Source organism: Castor canadensis, chromosome 4 (assembly GCF_047511655.1).
Source record: "Castor canadensis chromosome 4, mCasCan1.hap1v2, whole genome shotgun sequence".
Classification (NCBI taxonomy): domain Eukaryota; kingdom Metazoa; phylum Chordata; class Mammalia; order Rodentia; family Castoridae; genus Castor; species Castor canadensis.
Genome location: NC_133389.1, coordinates 155,327,921 through 155,349,189, shown reverse-complemented (window position 1 = coordinate 155,349,189; position 21,269 = coordinate 155,327,921). Strand labels below are relative to the sequence as shown.

The 21,269-nt window shown below is 43.2% G+C and overlaps 1 protein-coding gene across 4 annotated transcripts in view; it reads right to left on the bottom strand.

Annotated features, from left to right (window-relative positions):
- The window catches only part of Nrp2 (neuropilin 2), a 115,644-nt gene extending 114,059 nt beyond the window's left edge, over positions 1-1,585 (bottom strand). For 2 of the 4 annotated variants that reach the window (XM_074071534.1, XM_020159519.2), the window contains exon 1: positions 605-1,585. In XM_074071534.1, the coding sequence (XP_073927635.1) occupies positions 605-677 (73 nt within the window). In that variant the 5' untranslated portion in view covers positions 678-1,585. The remainder of the gene's footprint in view (positions 1-604) is intronic. The other 2 variants (XM_074071535.1, XM_074071536.1) reach the window with 2 other exon arrangements.
- Between the last annotated feature and the right edge of the window lie 19,684 nt (positions 1,586-21,269).

Genomic DNA, 21,269 nt, shown 5'->3' with positions numbered 1-21,269 from the left:
AACCGCCATGCTTGCCAGCAGCGCCCAGCGGAAAGCCCCTTTCTCAGCCGCAAGCCAACTTGCGCCAGCAGCCTGAGCCCTGTGTTGAGGCGTAGCCACCCACTCCATACAGAATCCACGGCATCTGAAAACCCAAACTAGACTCTTGTCTTTCCCAAGCCCGACAGTTAACATTGCTCAATGTAGCTAAGTGGAGGGAATGCAAATGATTTATATTTCATTGGCTAGGTTGAAGAAACTCAAGGGAGATGTGTTCTGCTTCAAGACAGGAAAAAAAAAAAAATCCCCAAAAACTGTAATGCAAAGGCTTTGTAGTATTTTTAAACCTTTGATTCAGTCCATATGTGACATCTGAACACCGCCAAATTCTGTTACAAAACACACGCATACACACACACACACACACACACACACTCCTAGCACGAGAGAAAAGTTGGGTTTAGCAGCCCTGGTGGTGTATGGAAGGCCGGGTGGGACCCCTTTTTAAATTATTGAGTATTAAGGAACCGTTCTGCGTGGCCTCTCTGCATCAGCAGGCGCTTTTAAAGGGGAAACCATGTTGAAATGAAGAGAGAGCGAGAAAAAAAACTTTGAGAGGGCTTACCTTGTTGGCCTCTCACTTCGTGTCCTGAAAAGTAGAGAGCTAAGAAAATCCAGGTGAGAGGAAACATATCCATTTTGGAGAAGACAGGGTTTCTGCAGGGTTGGGTTTGTAGGATTCTTGTGTAATTATAAGTCTTTGTGTTTTTCTCTCTCCTATTTTCTTCCTTGCAATGTCTTCTGCCAAGGTTTCTTTCTAATGGTCAGCGTTTCTCTCCTGGGTCCTGGCCGCCCGTCTTCACCTTGATTCTTGCTGGAATCCCCACCTCGGCAGGAGGAGGGTAGCTTCCAAAATCAGCGAAGAGAGACGGACGCGTTTCCTCTCAAAAGCAAAACGCATCTATGTTCTTTCCAGTTCCTCAAAGTGTCATTTCCTTTATCCTACAACATCACGAGTATTTCCCGAAAGCCAAGCGTAAAATAATAACAATAATAATAATAATAATAGAAATGAATGGCAAGACTTGCCTTGGGCATCACACTGCCCCCAGGCAACGGTGCGATCTCAGAGGCGTAAACTGACACACGTCCCCAGCACCCGGGACGCACACGCGGGCGGAGGCGGGGAGCGCTGGACAGCCGGAGTGGGAGGCGGTCACCTCGCTCTTGTCCCCGCCGGGCTCTCCTACACCCCCAACGGCTACACCCGCTTGGCCAGCCTCTCGAGGGGAGTCTAAGGAAGGAAGCTGCGGCGGCGGCTGGTGCTGCTGCTGGAGCGGTGGCGGAGGCGGGGATCGCCTGGGAGCGAGCGAGCCCCTCTCCGAGTTCGCTGGCGCCCGCCCTCACCTCCACCTCGCCCAGCGCCTGGCCGAGTGTCTGCGCGTCGGAGGATGTGCTAGGGGCGGGCTGCGGACCGCTGCCTCGCTCGCCTCCTCTGCCTCCCCTCCGGCTCCCCCCTGCCTTTTCAGGCCGAGCAGCATGTGGATGTCAGAGCCGCGGCAGAGCTATCCGATTACGCGCCGGCTCAGGGCCCGCCCCTTCTGTGTTCCTGATTAAAGAGGCAGCCGCGGAGACGCGCGGCGCAGAGCCGAGTGCCGCGGCACCCAGCTCGGGCGGGGCGTTGGCGCTTCCTCCGGGCCGCCGCCCGATCCAAGTTCAGGCTGCGCGCGCCCCGCCGCCCCTCTCCCACTCCGCACCTCCCTCCTGCCCTGCGCACCTTGGTGCCCGGCCACCCGTGCGTCACGCTCCGGGGAAGGAGCGCCCCCCCGGCACCTCCAGGGCGCACTGCCCTTGGCCGCATCGCCCCCGCCGGAGGGAAACTCCGCGGAACCGGGGGGGAATCCTTGTTTTCCTTAAATTCCGTGACTCCAAGGCCACACACGCAGAACCCAACACAATGCCACGCGCAATGGCGTTACAAGACGAGTTGGGTGGCTCACGGTGTTTGGGGTAGGGAGCCAGTCGGCAGCTCAGCCATGTGTTCACAGAGGCAACGGTGCGTGGCGGCGACACACACACTGTCAGCCCCAGCTGAATAAAACCCCAAACACTCCTTGCGTTTACCACTGGGGTCCTTTGTTGTGTCCCAAACAGTCTCCTGTGCTGTCTGGGTAAGGATGTAGTTATTCCTGCACCCTTAACTTACAACCGTTATGAGACTAGAAAGATTTTTATTCAGCAACATTTCTCCAGGTAATTAAATCGGATCCCCCTCGCAAACATCCCCCCAAATTACAGGTACTTGAAGTCTTCTCGAAATGCAACTATAACTCCTTCTATTCACATTTTCCACATGGAAATGTGGTCACTACACTGAGAGAAAGAAAACAGCGTTTTGCCAACTATTTTTAAGTGGAGGCGTGAAAAGGGAGCTGAGAGCTGACAGTTGGGAAACACTTGTATCTTTGTTTCTGAGGGTGGCCCTGTGGATTCCCAACTGTCTTGTTCACTAGACACCTATTACTCTACTATCATAGAGACTCAATGGAAACAGCCTAATAATAACCCTGCCTATGCCTTTTCTGTCAGTCTGCAGATTAAGAAAAATAAAGTTTGAGTGACAAGAAACACACATTTGACTCCATTTTCTTCTTTGCTTGTACCTGTGGATTCTTCTGGGTAGTTTGCCTCCTTATCTGGACTTGCCATTAGCTTTGTTTATCACTTTTAGTGTTTGAAAAATCTGTAACTCCCACTTAACTGTTATTTACACGGAGATAACCAAAACAAAATTGAATCAGAAGTGATTTGCAACAAGTTGAGCCAAGTCATAGAGGGATTTGACTTTGGAAATCCACAGGCTGAGTAGCAATCACCATGTTAATCTTGGAGGCCTGGTTGCAAAGAGCAGGTAGAGAGGCTACCTCAGTTCTTCTAGAGAGCATTTCGGGGGTCCCCTGCCCCAGGCTACCTTTCATTTCCTCCGTTTTCCCTTTTCCTCCCTCCTTCCTAGGCTCCAGAGTGCATCCAGCATTATCAAAAATTCCACCTTTACATTTTTCCTTTTTAAAGTTCAGTTTTTAAAGAGAGATTCCCATCCCCAAATATTTGATGAGGAAAAGGGGCAGCCTGATTTGGAACCTTGTTCAGGGATCCCGGCTTATGTCATGCCAAACTGCTAATCTAAGGACAAATAATACTATCTACAGTGACAGGGTCAGTTAGTGTCACCTCCCCCACCACTCACCAGGCATACCAAACCATTCCAGCAAGTGAGAGAAACCTACTTCTGCTATAACCAGAGTTAAGGGCACGATGAAGAGAGGGGAGAGAGAGGAATCGGAAGCCCACTGGGAAAGTTTTAAGAAGGCCAACTCTGGACTGCTGGCCTTGGGGTCTCAGGGTTGAGGCCCCCATCCTCAGTTCTATATCCCAGGGCCCTTGGTGCTCACTGAGAGAAAGCAAGGTGCTGCGTTTCAGTGCTGTATTCCTGGCCCCTGCTCCCAGCTCCCAGCATGATGGATTTTCATTTTTCTGAGGTGTCCTAAAGAGGGAGCTAACTGGCTTCCTGGGAGCCTCTCTGTCTGCCGCTGCAAGACTTCTCAGCAGTCCTCTGGAGTGAAGGCCTCATTTCCTGCAGCTGGGTGGTGGGGGAGACGGAGCCTTAGGTTCAGAGCCCTGGGGACTCCAAGCAGCCAGAGCATTTTCCAGTCCTGTAGGGGGCAGCACTCAATAAATAATTCCACCACCACCTATGGACACACTGAGTGGGTGATGTCTTTGCTTCCAGTAGCACAAAGCCTTCCTCAGACCAGGGAAGATTCAGATTGAGGCTGGCTCACTTCCAGCCCATTCTGAGTAAGACCTCACCGGCCCAGGGAGGGTTTAGAATTTCTTTAATCCAGGACTTTTAGGGACTCTTGGGAACAAAACACAAATCCCACCTGTGCCATGTGGAAAAGGGATATGTAGGGAAATTCTCCAGACTATGGCTGGCTCAGACCCACCAGCCTTGTTTTCTTGTGGGTGGGATGGGAGAGGGGGATTGGTTTCAACCAGAGGGGTAGTGGTGAGAAACCAGGAGCCGTAGCCATTGCAAGTTGGGTGAATCTACCTCTTGACCCCCAGGGAATCGTGCCTACTAAAAACAGAAACAGTAGGTTTCTGAACTTACGCGCCCAACTGGCTGGAAAACAGCTAACTAGTAAAGCTAGATTCCTGACCACATCACTCACTCATCTAGGATGTTTCACGTCGTTATCTTTAATTGTGAAATAATAACAGCTAATCCCGTCCTGCATTCCATTCCATTGACAGGAAGGGATGTGGGGGAACATAAAAGGATTTGTAATGATGCTAAGAGAGAGCTGTTCTTCAGTCACACCCCAGTGAAAAGTTGGGGTGTTACCAGCTAGATGGTCCCAAACCTGTGGTTACATCAGAATCACCTGGGGCAAGTGCTAAAAATTCAGGTCCCGGCACACCAACCTCTTGTATCTTGGATTCCTCTGGTCTCGAGTGGCGTCTGGTAATCTGTATTTTTTGTCTGGCAGTTCTGTGGTTTGAGCGTGGGGCCTTGTGCTTACTGGGCAGGAACTCTACCACTTGAGCCACCCCTCTAGCTGTTTTTGCTTTTTAAATTATTTTTCAGACAGGGTCTTACACTTTTTGCCCAGGTCAGCCTCAGACCTTGACCCTCCCACCTATGCCTCCCATATAGCAGGGATTACAGTCATGGACCACCAAGTCTATCTTATTCTTTGAGACAGGGTCTTACTAACTTTTTTCTTTTGGGTCTAGGCTGGCCTCAACTCATGATCCTCCCATCTTTGTCTCCTAGTAGCTGGGATTGCAGGTGTGAGCTACTGTACTCTGCAGACTATATTTTTTAACACAAATTTTTAGGTGATCCTGATGTGAAGGCCCATAGACAACTGCATAATAATTCTAATGTATTTACACGTACTTTCAATCACATTGAAAGACATCTGGAAAAGTATCTCTTCACATTTCCTCTCTGGACACTTTCCAGATAGGGGGCAGGTAGTTTAGTTTTCTGGGGAAAACGACCAAGAACATGTCCTTTGAAATGCCAGGGTGGTGGGCTTCCTGGCTTCACTTTGTGAGCTTCGGCAGCAACAATCCAGAGCCTGTCTGAAATACCAGCACGCTCACCTCATGGGGCAGGAGTTTTGCAAGAACATGTTCAAAGGACCAGTGGGCAGGGTTTATGGTCCTGGATCCAGCCTTCTCTCCCTTCTACTGTTGGTGGTTACTGGAAACTGGCTTCAGGTGCGACTTTCCATCTGTGTTCATCACAAGGCACTTATGAGATGCTCATGCATGCATGACTACGCAGGAGGGACGGAAGCAAGGCAGACATTGAGGTCTTGCCTCCTGGGAACACAGGATCTAAAAGCTCCAGAAGTTTCATGCAGCCACCATAGATACCGCCTGTCACTTGGTGCTTCCCTTATCTGAGCCCTGACATCGACAAGCTCTCACCCTGAAAGGGAGAGATAGGAGGCATAATTGCATCTTAATCTGTAATTTACCACACTGCCCTGTTAATGTTTAGCTACATCTGTCTCAAAAGCAAACCTTCAGTTAAAATGTAATAGGTCCTCATTTTTTATTCTCTCTCTTGTTTGACGTTGAAGTCCAGCTTCTGATCAATAGGGTTTTCTTTCCCACTCTCTTTGAAAACAATCAACACTTTTCTTTTTTTTTTTTTTCCTCCCCAACATTTGAACACTGCCTAGCAGTTGTGATTTGATTTTATCTTTGGTGGGTTCCCAGAATCCTTGCAAATTTCCTCTAAGTATTGAAATCTCTTTCACTGTAAAACCGGTGGGTGCTCCTCTCGTTCTCACACACAGATTTGGTGAAAGGGAACCTCATAAATGAAAACAATAATAAAGCAACAACAAAACGTGCAACATTCCTGGAATCTTTGGCAAAGAACACTAAAGAAGTCAAATTGTTCCTTCTATTCTGCTTGGTTTTAGCAAGAAAGTCTCCTTCCACTGCACTAAATTTTATACTTTTGGAGACTTGGAGCACCAAAAAAGCCCCAGTGGACTCACACTTTGCAACAGCACTCTCCACGCAACTTTGTGCCATTGTGGACTGCCTGTGCTTTTCACACTGCCTTTGGCCTATGAATTGTGACCAGTGTGACAAAGTGTCTGAATATTAGGTAGTATTTAATTTTATTGATTTAAATTTAAGTTGTGTGTGCCAGCTAGCACAATGGACAGATCAGCTTTTGATAATCAGAAAACCAGGGCTGGTTGTTTCCCATAGAAGTCCACAGCCTTATAAATCAGAGGCTTCCAGTTCACAAAGAAGGGAACCCCAGCACCAGCAGAAGCTCTGTTTGCCAAGGCTTCCTTTAAAAATGCTAGGTTTCTATTTGGCTAGGGAAGAGAAGGGCTAGCTCATATTATCATGTGCTCCTACTCTGCTCTTTTGGATGACTTTTCCAGAACATTCATGGAGAATCAGGACCTTTCTAGGGTTCCCTGGGCTCCTGACCTCAGCTCCAGTTCATGGAGAACACCACAGAGAAGCAGGCAGGGGCAGAGTAGATGATCCTAAGCCTCCACATGGGTGTCCTTACAAAGTCTGTTAAGCAATTTGGGACCAGTTTCCTCACCTAGCCAATGAGGAATTGGTTTGAATGACTTTTACACCTATCTGGGTTTTAGATTTTGATTAGATCTATTTCCTAACTTTATTCTCCTTCGTGAATTTCAAAATGATTTTAGTCCGAATTCCATAGGCCACCTTAAGTGATCTGAAGTTGTCATTTATCAAGATGTTAATGTGTGAATGGGGCTTAACTGGCCATATTTGCCAAGAGTAATAGTGAGTATGTTAGGTGTTTTGACAGGGCTTCCAAAGGAGATATTTTTGGAGAAAGGCTTCTTCTAGCCCCTGAAAATAATAATAATAATAATATTCCACTTGCCTACCACAAAGTCCAGGAATTTATTTGTAACTTTGCAGCATGTATTGGTTATATGGTTGGAATTTTAGGGTTGTAATCTGAAATATTGTATCATTCATGAAAATCTTATTTTGAGCTGAAAATTCCCATTCTCTTAGTAAACTCATAGGTAGTTTTCTTGAAAATAGGATTCCTGCTCATTGCTTTTCCTTCATTCCTATGCAGAGGCACCCTGTCAACCCCCACAGATTTGTGAGGGATTTTTTGTTTGTTTGTTATTTCTGTTTTCAAATTTGCAAGCTGTAACTTATGGTGCCTTAATTAGACATCTTCATGTCAGGTGATTGTTACATTATGATGGCAAGAGCTGCTAATTTGAGCATAAAAGTTGTGATGGAAAGGCAAGAGTCAGGGAGCTGACCTTTTGCTATTGAGGCTACTCCAGGGTGGGTTAATTCACACCCACCGTAGTCATTAGTTCTCACTCTCCTCCTTCGTATTTACTCCTACGCAGTTTACTGAGCTGCCAATCAACCCTTAGTGCCTGGGTGAGCACACTGCTGGGGTGGGGGCTTGGAATGGTGTTTGCTTTCTGCAAACACCAGGAAATCATTTAGAGAGGCAATCTCTTTTTCTGGCTTCAGACTTAGATTCTATTTATTTTCTGAACTTAAAAAAGAGAAAGATAATTAATTGTACACATACATTTAAAAAATTCCAACACCACACAAAGATATTTAATGAAAACTTAACTTGCCACCCCCCAGTTTGCAGTTCATTTGCTCATTGATGCAGGTTTCAGGAATCTTCCCAGAGGTATTGAGACTATATTCCAAGTTAAAAGCAAAGTCACATTTGATGTTTTTCTTTAGCTTCTTTCTCCATCTCTCTTCCTCCCTCTTCCTCTCTTCTAGCCCAAAGCAGTAATGATATTGAAAACCATTAGGGGGCAGCTGTGACCAAAAAAGGAAACCACAAGTGAAAAGGAAGAGGCAACAGCTTAGAGGAAGAAATGAAAAAGGAAATGAAAGGAATGCTAAGGAGAGAGATCAGCCAAAGAAAAAAATGAGAAGAAAAAAGAAGTAAATAAACCCAAAGCATTATAAAATAGAAGAAAATGGAGAATGAGGCAAGAGTACTTCATTAAAAAGCTAAAGGAAGTGTGTGTATGTTAGAAGGGGGCCAATTTCCCAAGGCCTGGGATTATATGAGGAGTGTGTGTGTGTGTGTGTGTGTGTGTGTGAACCTGTAGAACCTGAATTGGTTCACTAATAGCAGAAAGTAGGGTTTATCTTTTTCTAAACTGAAAGGTATGTATCATGCCAGACTTTACATTCTCAGGACCTGTTTCAAACTGAAGGATTCTGAGAACCCTCTGTCCATTTGGGCTTGGGATGTAGGGAGTGGACGTGGGGACCCCATTTCCTTACATCTTCAGAATGCTCAAGAATGCTCCCAGCCCTCAGCAAGGCAGTGAAATTAGCCTGAAAATAAAGGTGTAATTCTATTTCTCAGTGCAGCACAGCTCAGAAACGAGGAAACGGTTTCTTTTGAAGCCCAAGCCATAATCAAAGTGCTTTCAGGTGTACTTTGGGCAAACCTCCCCTGGATGCAGAAGGTTAACTTCATTAAAGCTCCCAGCTACTGCTTTAATGTTTTCCTACCCCCACCCCTGGGGTACATTAAGCAGAAGCAAGCTGTCATGGGAGTTGTGTACCCTGATGTTTTGCATCATGAATGGGATGCAGAGACAACATTTATGCGGGGATGATATTAAATGGAAAATTGCTTCTCGAGCACAGTAAATAAGATCACTTTAGTTAATATCTTCTTGTCTCTAATCCAAACTTTCCCTCCCCAACTTTAAGACAGATGACAAGAACTTCCGGAAACTCTAGTCTAGAGTGATCAGATAAAACCGAATGTCTGGGCATCTTTTGTTTATGATTTTCTACCTCTGCTTCTGAAGACCAAATATTCCTAAGCTCTCCCCAATTCTATACCCCACTCTTCAAAATCTGGTGAAAATGTTCATTTTAGACTCTTAAGTGGCTGGCTCTTCATCACCCTCCATAGTTGTTGGAATTACATATTTCCTGAAGACCCAGGATGGGCAGGGACACCTTGGACATGCTGGGGTTTTAAAGAAAATGCCAGTGATATGCTTGCTATAGGGAACCCCTAAACCTGTGGTGGATGAAGCTGGGCTTTCGCACGTGGGCACTGGAGTTTTAATGAATTAGGGTAAGTTATACAATGTAAGAACGTTAAAATAATGGTTATTTCACAGTATTTGGGATTCCCCTCAGAACCTAAAGTGAGAAGTTCTCTCTAATCTCTCTCTAGTTCAACTTTTTGCAACATAAATTCTTAGAGTTTAGGACTGGCAGAGTGGCTCAAGTGGTAAGAGCATCTGCCTCTCCAGTACCACCAAAAAATGAAAAACAACCTTCAGACAACATAAATTCTTAGAGTTTAGCATCTAAAAAGTTTAAAATTCCACACCAAAAACTTGACCAAAAAACCTCTCTGAAACAAGTTCCCCTAAGTTTAATTACAAATTAACTTGAATTTGTCTTTGTTAGAGATATAGCAAGAATATGCTATGTAAAAACAATGCCTATTTGATTTCATTTCATTTGATCATAATTTAGAAGAAATAAGTGCAAATTTGACCTTTCAACACAACTGGAAGTATGTGTTCTTGCTGTATTTGATGGTCTTATGAGAAACAGTGTGGCTTCGCTAATAGTGAACTCTCCCAGCCCTCAGAAAGTTGACAAGTTACACTTTAGGGAAAGCAGTTTCCTAGGAAACCCCTAATAACATTAATAATTAGGTTGACAATATAGGAAAATATATCCTAGGGAACTCGGGGCCCTAAACACACAGTTTCTGCTTCTGGTTTTTTTTTTTGTGTGTGTGTTGACCTTGTGTGTCTTATGTCAAATCATTTTATCTCTGTGATTCTGTTTCCTCATAGTTAAAAAGCATTTTATTGCTCCACAACAACAGCCCTACCAAGCCACTTGGGTGGATCTACACTCTAGATACAGCAGGCTCTAGTTTAGAGGTTTTGTTGATTCAAAAATATTTACTGAGCACATACTTTGTTCAAGGTTGAAGAACATGGGTTGAAGAACAACCAGTTGTACATTAGTGAAGATGGCTGTTCTCAGAAGCTTTACTTCCTAGTGGGAAAGACCGGTAACACTGAAGACAGCAATGAGCAGGATCATTTCAGATGGTGATGGTGAGTTCTAAAAAAGAAAATAATATAAGAGAATGTGATAGAGACCAGTAAACCAGCAGACAGGAAATCTGGTTCAGCCTTCCACTAACCAAGGCTCTACTAATCAAGTAACCCAGCTGAGGTATAATCTCTCATCTTTAAGATAAGGGGTTGTAGGGCACTGGTGTTTTTCAAAGTTTAAACTGAGATCCATTAGTGCATTATAAAATCAATTTATGGGATTACAATCTGCATTTTAAAAATGTAATAGATGGGAATAAAATAAGAGTATGTATTATTTCATGAAATCTTTTCTCATATATACATATATAATCTATATATATAACTTCTAGGCCATGTGTAAAACATGTTTCTTTTTGCATGTTTCAGTGTACTATCTGACCTCTAAAATATTTTTAGGCTTTCAAGCCCTGATTTTATTAATGTTTTATAGCAAGAACCCAATGTAGCATTGTTTTTTGCTTGATTTGCCTTATCATTGAATAAATAGCATTACTCATCAGAGAATTCCAGTGTTTAACTCAGTTTCAGGCACCATGATGGGTTCTTGATAAATGTTTTTCAAATTAATGGAAGTGAGATTTATATACTAAGTCTTGTCTTATAATAAATGCAGCAGCCTAAATGAATCACCAAAAAACTTACCAATCAATTTATCAAAATAATTTACTATATTTTCCCAAATGGCAGCCTTACAACCAGATTCAAAATTATATTAGCCTTCTCCTTGTGATACTAGGAACTATCTTTTCTTAGAATTTTCAGAAACTCTGCTAGGATTAAAAGAAAAGAGCTTAAAATGTTCTTCTTCCCTCTTATAACTATAATCCAATAAAGCATTTGGACAATTTAAAGAAAGAAAGAAAGATTTAATAGGGATATTTTTTCTATTTCTTGTCCTTGGGGACCCAGATAATTCTGCCCTTTAAAAAATTCTTCTGACCTCATGAGATTTCATTTGTTAAGTCATCTTTCAGAGAAGCAGTAATCTTATTTTAACACAAACCGTTTTTGCTTAGTTATGACTTAACTAGTAGGCTCCCCAGTCTCAGAATCATTTTTTAAAATTATACATTTGATTAGAAATAGATGATCCAAGTCTTCCATCTTTTTTCTCTGGGCACGCTTGTTGACATCCATTGGGAAGGGAGAACCAGACCGAGGAGAGCTCATTGAGGAACTAATGATACATCATCCTCAGGAAAGGCGAGAGTCAATGGACCTCGCTCAGAGCCAACGCACATGTCTATGAGTTAATTTTCAAGTCCATTTCCTTAATTGCCTGAAAATCCATGCCAGGCAAATTGACTCAGAGTTCAGGATTGCTACACCCAACCTTCGGTAACTATGCTCTCCTGCCTCCCCATATCAGGGCAGACACACATGCACCAAGAAGAAACACCAGCAAGCCAGCACTCCAGTCACACTGCGACTGGTCATCCAGTACACATCAATGGCCAAGGTCACATTTCCACTACAGGGCACATTGGTTCATGCAAAAATATATTTGATATATAATTATAGGAAATCACATTTCTGTGAATCAAACTATATTATAAATAATCTAAAGAGAAGGCACTGTTGGGAGGAAACCTGTATTTTAAAAGTAAATATGGAGTCTCAAGTTGATCATCTTCATAAGTTTAGATTGACACAGAACTAACTATTTGCATGGAATTGGTTCTGAAAGCACTGTTTAGTCCAAAATGTGTAAAAATTATGAAAAACCTTTGCATCATTTACATCTTTATTTGCATGGTTGTTGTTACTACTACTCCTGCTGCTAGTGAGGGATTTGCCCAGCTCAGGGAAGCTTAGTGTACCCACACTTTTCTTTGCATTGCCAACTGTAAGTCCTATCAAATGCAAACTTAACCCATGTATTTTCTTAAGTCATTCCAGCTCTTGTAGATTTTCTCATTGCAGGGTCTTTCATAGAATTATTTTAACAATGACACTCTGGTGAAGGTATGCTAAGACTTATAATTTTTTTTTTTTGTAGCTAAAATTATCTGTGCTCATGATTCTGAGCTATGACACCCGACCAACACTGAGTGGTTGCAGCTTTCAGTTAAATGAACTCAAAGCTGTATTTAGGCTCTTTTACAACGTTGTGATGGGAAGAAATCAAAGTCTCTCTTTGTTGTTATTTTTAAAATACTCATCAGGGCAATTCTAACAGAATACTATTATGATAGCTTTCCTATTTTGTTCCTTTATATTCAAGAGTAAATTGTGGAAGAAATCCAGTATCCAATGAAAATGATTTATTTAAATCAACTTAAATAAATGTTTCTGTGACATTTGTCATGATAATTTTTTTTTTTTTAAACCTTAGAATTTCTTAAAAGGTGGTTTGTTTAAAGAGGAAGGAGGCAAGTATAGCCAGTGGGAGGAATGTCAAGTCTGGGATCCTAGCTGAATGTTTCAGACAAGACCCTTTACCTTTTGCTAATTGCAAAATAAACAGATCCCCCTGCTCTGGAATTGTTTAGACAGTCTTTATGCCTATGGGTACAGAGATGTCAGTTTATTTATTACACAAAGAGTTGTTGCTGAGAAGGAAATTAAACTCTAAACTTCTGACAGTGAGTTTGGTACTCTCACCACGGGCAACATTCAGACTCTACTCCAGCTCTTCCTACATTTTTCCACATGGTCTGTTTACTCACATGCCTACAAAGGACTTGGTAATAGATTCCAAAACAAATTTTACACTATACTGCAAATTAGCATCAGCTGGTCAAACTGGGGCCTGTCACCAGGATGTTGTTAAAAAACAAAACCTTATCACTACCATAGTAAAAACATGTCACCCTACAACAGCATTTACTAAGCACCTAATTGATTTTGGGGCCTAGTTGGGGCCAGGCAAAGAAACAACTCCTTCTCTAGCGTGTCTGTGAGCACAGATGTGCCTAGACACATGGAGTTAGACTGCAGTTAGAAGAGAGGACAGTCCCAGGCATGGCATGTGGGGATAGTAAGGTTACACTCCCAAGTGATGACATGTGCACTGATGTGGCAGATCCCTTCCAGGATTAAGCAGATAGGGCACACTTGGGTGGGGAGAACCAGTGAATGTTATTTCTACTAGTACCAATGGGAGCTAAGTTAAATAAACCACCGTTACCTGAGTAGGGACAAGTTGCCATTATTTTTCATGTAACATTCACCAAATCAGAATATCTCAAATATCTTTCTCCTGGAAAAAAAGTTACTGTGCTTAGTTGAAGGAAAGAAATAGGAAAGCAGATTTATTCACTACCCTTGCAAGCAAGTTGCTATGGCTTTGATTTTTAAATGTCCTTCAAAGACTCCTATGCTAAAGGCTTGGTTGCCAGCCTGTGATGCTATTGAGAGGTGATAGAACCTTTAGGAGGTGAGACCTAGTAGAAAGAAGTTAGGTTAGTGGGGGTGTATCCTTGAAGGGGATATCAGGACCCCAGCACCAACCTGCTTCTCTCTTTGCTTCTTGGCTGTCATGAGGTGAACAGGCCTCCTCTGCCATGGACTCCCACCATGTGGACTATGTCTTCCCAGGCCTAAGATTTAAGTGACTTTGAATGGAAACCTTTGAAGTTGTGAGCCAAAATAAATCTTTCTTCTTTCTAAGTTGATTTTCTCAGATTTTGTCATAGCAATGGAAAGTTGAATAACATGTTTTACTTGACTCTCGGAGTTTCTGTTTCTTGCTGTATAAAATTAGGGGCTTGGAATGGATTGGTCTTCCTAGACATAGCACTATGAAGCATGAGCTCCCTGGACATTTGTGTTAGCAGCCTTCTCTCAGTGTGCATTATTTGACGAGGTAGTTGATTGTGTATAATTGAGAATGGTTTTTCCACTTTCGAGGAAAGAACTTGGCAATTCATAGGTTATCACCCTTTGTCCCAAAGCTGCAGGATTAGGCACAGAGGCAGGAATATAAACATCATGAGGATCAGAGGTCATGACCTTTCTGTGTGGAAACCAAGACAAGTGCATATCTCAGTGCACTAGGGTCTTGGTCTGGGCCAGTGGAAATACCCTTTCCTGCTGGAGTAGTTTAGCAGTCACAGGGTCTAGGGAATCCTTGCCTTACCCATGAGAGGAAACTTGGTGGTATAGGCAGAGTCCAGGAGGGAGTTCTCTATGTGGCTCTAGAAAAGCAGTTTGGTATAGTGAGAAGTGAAATTCCTGGTGCATATAACCATTGTGCTGGTGATGACCTAGAAGTGTCAGTGTGTGACAACAGCCTCTGGCTATTTCCCCTAAAGTGCATGGGTGCTTACACAGCAATACGAAGTCACAGGCCAATGGCAAGGATCAGTGCAAAGGTGGGAGTAGCACAGATGAGTGCTCATCTGAACTGGGCTCTTCTGGACAGGAAGATGGTCCTAAAAGTCATTAAGGAACAGTGGGACACCGCAAAGAGAAGAGAAAACGTGGTGTGTTTTTGAGGAGGGAGTGGGAGGGAAAGAGTCAGTTTAACAGATGTGGATAGCACCCTGCATTGGGCTCCCATGCGATCAAGTGGCAGAACTGATTTCACTTATCTCCTGCACTCCAGGAACACACACACACACACACACACACACACACACACACACACAGAGAGAGAGAGAGAGAGAGAGAGAGAGAGAGAGAGAGAGAGAGAGATCTTTAAAGTGCTACTACAGGGCACATCTTCAAGGACAAGTTAACAGAAAGGTAATTTGTACATAACCAAAGGTTGTGAAGGAGACAGATATCCTTTGAGCATAAGAAGATACAAAAGCTTTGCTAGCAGGGAGAATAGGAGCCTCATCTATAAACTCAGCAAAGCTCATTGGCAGAAGATAAACTCTTGTAGTGTGAGCTGTTGGATTTATTTTAAATATGCGACTGGTACTAAAATTTAGAGAGAGAAAGAACACAGAAGTAAGCTGCCTCCTGAAGTCAAGACCACCCTGTCTTTCCTTCTTTCTTTTACCGTGAGAACCTGAGGCTTTTCCCTTCTCCTGCCCGGCAGAGGACCTAGGAAGAGGCAAGAACATCTGTGCCTCACCCCTTGAGCACAAGGGTAGGCTTTGGGAAGAATTGTAGTTTGGAAATGAAGGGGAGGTAGAATATTTAGGAGAGCAGAGTAACGAAGACCCAGGTCCTATGTGAGTGTGGGTGTGGGTGTGGATAGGAGGTAGAGGGTGAATGGTGTGGCATGAACAAGAGGAAGGAAAACCCATGACACAAACAGAAGTAAACTGATGCCCTAGAGATATGGACAGGAAAACTCTTGGATAGTTTATTCCTGGTACAAGCGAGTTAGTTTCTCAGTAGCAGCCTTAGTAGGTAAGTATAATGGTACCAGCCAAGACTGATTGTATTGATTCTAATTATTCACCTCACTTGCTGCAAAAGACTTATATGTCTTTTATATGTCTCAAAGGAGTAGTATATATTTCTACTCCTTTGCCATCAGAAGTAGCCATGTGCTCTGGCAAGTAGAATATGAGTGGAAGTGACAGATGCTATCTGCGAGTGGATTCTTAGAGTCACCATGAGGTTTGGTCATTGCCCTTTGCCTCTGCCACAAGAATAGCATGTATCATGCAAAGGGTTCCCAATCAACTGGGATCCCAGCACGAAGAGGTCATGAGGAGCAAAGCTGAGCTGCAGGGGATCCATGCTGATGTGTGCTGTGAGCAGGTCACAAAGCTATGTGCTGTGAGGTACTGAAATTTTGGGGGTTATATCAGCCTAATCTAGTGAAGGCAGACTGATAGACAAATTTTGCATTATGTGACTGTTTCCTGTGATCGTGGAACAAAGTGCTGGGTGGCACTTTAGACTTCTGAAGCAGGGTGTGTCCTTGGCAGAAAGAGGTGCCCTTGACTCCCACAGAATGGGTAGGGAGAGATCAGAAGTCTCTGGCTCAGCTGAGCCAAGCGGTTGAATCAATGTCTTTGACCACATTTTCCCCTCCTCAAAGGAGAGCTAGAGTCACCTCTTATGGCCCCAAAGAAAGATCTTCTTGCCTTATTCATTGTCACCAAGTCTTTAAAAAGCAGAAATAACCCGGAACTGACCCACAAAAAGGAAGTTTGGGGAAGTATGGGAACTCTGTGAACAGAGTCCAGGAAATCCCACTGAAAAGTGTGGCTGACAATGAAATGAGCAGTTTTCATCTGGAAATGGGGAACAGTGTGAAGCTAGGCAATACTCCTGCTTTTATAGGAACCTTAAAAAAAGAACTGAAAGAGAAGCTAGAAATACCCACCAGATATTGCTTCTAAGAGCATAAACTATTTCCTCCGATTGTGGCAGGGGGATTGCTTGAGTAATTGGTGACAGTCTTCCCAGAGAGACTTGAACTTTTCTTCACCTACTAGGAAACTCACCAAACTTCATGCCATCCACAGGACTTCTGATGAGCCCTTTCACGAGGGAAGCCGTGCAGTGTTTCAGTAACCTGTTACAGAGCTGAGTAGAAATAGCTCTCCATTTCACCGGACAGGGTGTGGTAGGAGCTGCTGGGTAGAAGGGAGACTAGATGAGCTCTCAAACTCCTCCAACACAAATAGATGAATATTTATGACTTAATGCTATGACTTATAACATTGAAATGTCAACATTGATTGAATTAGGGTAAGCAAGTGGAATTCAATCTGAATGCAAGTGAAAATGAGTGAAGTAGAGTTTCACTATTTTATTTCATTTATTCCTGTAAACCACCTCAAATTTTTTATAGGAATGAAGTAGGGTACAGATAAGTGAATGAATGAAGAAGGTGTTATGTTGCAGCCTAATGCTACATTAAAAAATATGAGCAAGGAGGACAAAGGACAGACGGCATGTATGAGGTCCATGAGTTCCAACACGTCCACCGAATGTTGGGAATGATACCAAAGCAAAGCGAAGCATTCGGTGGTTCCCAGCAGGCACCAGCACATTCCAGCGAGAGACGTGCCAATGCCATGGCCTCACGTTAATTTCATTTTTTATCCCAAATGTTCCTTTTTTTGTCTCCTGTGAGGATTCTTTCCCCCAGTGTGACAAATTTTCCAATTTTGCAATGGAAACCAGGAGAAAATGGAATTCTCTTTATAGAAAGCCAACTTTCTTGAGATACATCTATTTCTGAAAGCAATTTCCTCTATCCGGTGATGTGGTTGAGGTGTTTAGAGCCAGTTAAGTGGATCACTGACAATTTGCTCTTAGGGCTTGTGGGAGATTTAACAGCAAGGCCTTGGGGGGAAATGTGGTAAGGATTGTCCTCTCCAGGCCCTTCTCAAGCTGTGAAGATGTTTTCAGAGCAGCAAATTCATGAGAGTAGGGAGGATGCAGGCAGTTGGGGCTGTGAATTGCTTGGACACCTCAAGGCACCAGCCTCACTTGTCTTTCAATATCTCTCCAGCATGCTTGGGAATCTCACTGGTTAACTGCTCAGCCCACCAGAGAGGTAAATGGAAGGAAAGTCATCTGACAAGAGTGGTATCATGGACTGTCCCAGTCCATAAAGGCTGAGAATTTGTAGGAACAGGAAAGATATTGTCGAATAGAACTAGAACTCATGTCTGCCAGGCTCCTTGCCCTGGCTGATGCTCTAACAGTGCCTCTTTTGGGCACATTTATGATTATGTAATGGCAAAACAAAGGTGCTTGGTAGTAAATTAAATCAGTTTTATACTATGTGGGTGACTTGCAGGCAGTGTATACCGCCAGGCTTTGACGAATTCCAATGTGGGAAATGTACTTGAAGCAGAACAACTGGCTCTTCTCCATCTGTTCATGTTCCCCATTTGACTCATCCCTGCTCTGTAAATACTCTCTGGCTTGTTAGCAAGTTGAACAAATTTCAAAGCTATATGAATGAAGTGCATGTGGGTCAGAAGGTACTTTGTGGGAGATCTCTGAAGACATATAAACTCGCCTTACCATGAAAAATGTGTCATCCACTTGAAACACTTCAAGCTACATTTCTCCCACCAGCCAGGGGCTGCAAATGAAGATCAGATGAGGGCTGGTGGGGCAGGAAATTGGCCAAAAAGTAAAAGTTTATGTCCAAAAGTATAGGCTGAAAACCTACCATTGGGACATGGTAAGGAAAAATAAATGTTTACAAAAGTAAAAAGCCAGAAAAATTATTGACAAGCACAAAAATGAGAGCTCTGTGATTCGCCACTGAAGGTTGATGAGCAGCCTTAGCCTCTCCTTGATGGCTTCCTTCATGGTGTCTCAGGATGCCATCTGTGATTCATCATGGTGGTGACACACTGTGATAGGCTTTCCTGAGTATGCCACCTGCTGCCCAACCCCATAGGACAATGATTCAGTGTGGAGAAACAGCACCTGACTTTCACAGGCAAATTAATCAAGAAAAAGATGAAGTGTACCTTGTGTAGTAGAGAGGAGCTGATTGATTTTGCATGTATTCACCCATACTTAAAGGAGTACTGTGGGATAGATGTCATTCATAATGACATTAGCTTACATCTACTCAGTATTCGCTATGATCTAGGCACTGTTCCAGCTATTCTACTGGTGCAAGCCAATTTAATTTTCACAATAATAAGGTAGGTTTGTTTTTTGCCCCTTTTTACAGATAAGAATGAAACATAGACAGGCAATAATTAGCCCAAAGTCTCACAGTATGTCAGGATTCAAACCCAGGCCATTGGGCATTAGAGATGGAGCTTTTCAGCAGGCACTCTAGTATGTGTGTACCTCAATCAGGTCAACAAAAAACTTATTAATGAGTTAAAACACACACACACACACACACACACACACACACACGTTACACTTGAGTGCTTTGATTGACCTAACCAATCAGTTTGATCTCAGAATAAAAATTCATTCTTTTGTGGCTTAGTCTTCCTTTGAATCTTGTGAGCAATATGTTATAACCAATACCAATTTAGCAAATGCAAGATCCCACCAAGTATCAGTATTATGGTTTAAATATAAAATGTCCCTAAAGGCTTATGCGGTGAAGGCCTGGTCCTCAGCAGTTGTTGTTATTGAAGGTGATTGGATCATGGAGACACTAACCTCACCAGTGGATTAATCTATTGATGAGTTCATATTGAATGGGTTATTAGGAGGTGCAGTCTAGTTGGATGAAGTGGGTCACTGGGAGTATGCCTTTGAAGGGTCTCTCTTTCTCTCTCTCTCTCTCTCTCTTTCTGTTTTCTGGCACCATGAGATGAGCAGCTTTCCTCCACCATGCCCTTCTGCCTTGACATTTTTGCCTTGCTACAGGCCCAAAAGCAATAGAGTCAGCTGAGCATGGACTGAAACTTCTGAAACAGTAAGTCAAAATCAACTCTCCCTCCTTTGTTTTTCTCAGGTATGTTCTCACAGTGATGGAAACTGACTAACATGATCAGGCAGGGTATTAAACATTCAACAGTTCTGATCTTGTCTCCACAAAGCTTCCAGTCTATCCATGGGACTGGGACGGCACCTAATCCTACAGAGAGTCTTGTGATGCAAATGGCAGAGCAAGGATATGTCAACAAAGAAGAGGGGAAACCTCAGCAAAGTAATATCAGAATAGTAACTGGGTGATAATCTGGATTAAATATAAGAAGCAGGTGAGAGAATGAACCTCAGACTTCTAATGATGCCCCACCCTGAGAAGGCACAGTATATTTTCTTTGAAAAGCAGGCCCATTTCAAATCATTTTTTTCTGTTTCATAGGCACTGTGGAAAGATTCACAAAATAGCTGCCTCATTCAACCATGGAAGTTGGAGTTACGTTGCTCACTTTTTCCTAAAGGTGAACTGGTAAATCTTGTCTTTTGTTCATTGGTTCATGACGGGATTAGTTAAGCCTTTCACTATTGGGAGGAATAGATGTTCAAGTCAAATTAGCTCAAGTAAAATGGGGAATTCATTGACTAAAATAATCAGGAAATTGGGAGTCAAGACATAGCTTGATCCAGGAACACAAATAATGTTGCTAAAGCATTAATCCATTGCCCTGTAGTACATACGTGCTTCAAGTAGTCATCTCTCTCTTGCCTCAGCTTGTCTCTGCTTAGTGACATTCCCAAGCAGGCTTTGTTTCAGTGGCAAACTACTTACATTCTCCCAGTTTAGCAATTTCAATGGAATTAGGACTTCTTTCTACCAACATCTGTACATCAGTCATTGAAAAGACTCTAACTGGCCATGCTTGAGTTAATGCCAAGCCCTTAGGCCAGAGGATGGAATATCCCGATTGGGTAACCTGGCTTACTTCGTGTGGGGGTGGGGGTGGGACACCATGCATGGGAGCCCAACCAGGACTACATGGTGTTAGAGAAGAATTCCTCAATGGCATTAGGAGACTGCATGGGATGGGGTGAGAGAAGCTAGACCAGGAAAACCATAGCTGGCAATGGCTAAGGTTTTTGACTTTAGAGCTCTTCATCTTCCCTTATCTGTGCTACTTAGTGCAGATAAGAAGCATGCCATACCTTAGAGATGGCTACCTCAGTGTGATTTATGACTATGGACAAACCTGTCTTCCTATAACTACAGGCTCTTATGGTGACTTGACTCTTGCTGTGAGCACACTTACGCTTGTATAACCTTTATGGTTTACAAAGCACTCCCACATAAAAATTACTGTATTCCATTTACACGGGAACATGGAAAGTACATAGGGCAGTCATCATCATTCCCATTATATAGGTGAGGAAATGGGGCCTCATAGATGCTGGTGGCTTGTCCAGGGTGATATGAACAATAAGATATCAACCTAACTGGGAACTCAGGACTTCCAGTTCTAGGATGTGCAGGAAAGAAAGTAGAAGCTTCATTTGAGCTTAAGGAACTATTCTGAGGTCACACAGTGACTCAACCCCTGAGATAGGATTAGAAGTGGAAATTATGATTTTCCTCCCAGGTTTTCATGATGAGCGTATTGACCTCCCAAGGAAATTCCTATCTTAATACCTGTCCAGAATGGATGCCAAAAAGTTCTGTTTCAAAATGCATTCGGTAAGGACTGTGCAGGCTGATTTGTCTCCAGCACACACTGTGCTGCTGGAATGCTCCACATGCTCATTTGATTTTTAGGATCCTTCTAAAGGAGCCAATACAAGAGAATTGGGCTTATGAATTACCGCACTTGT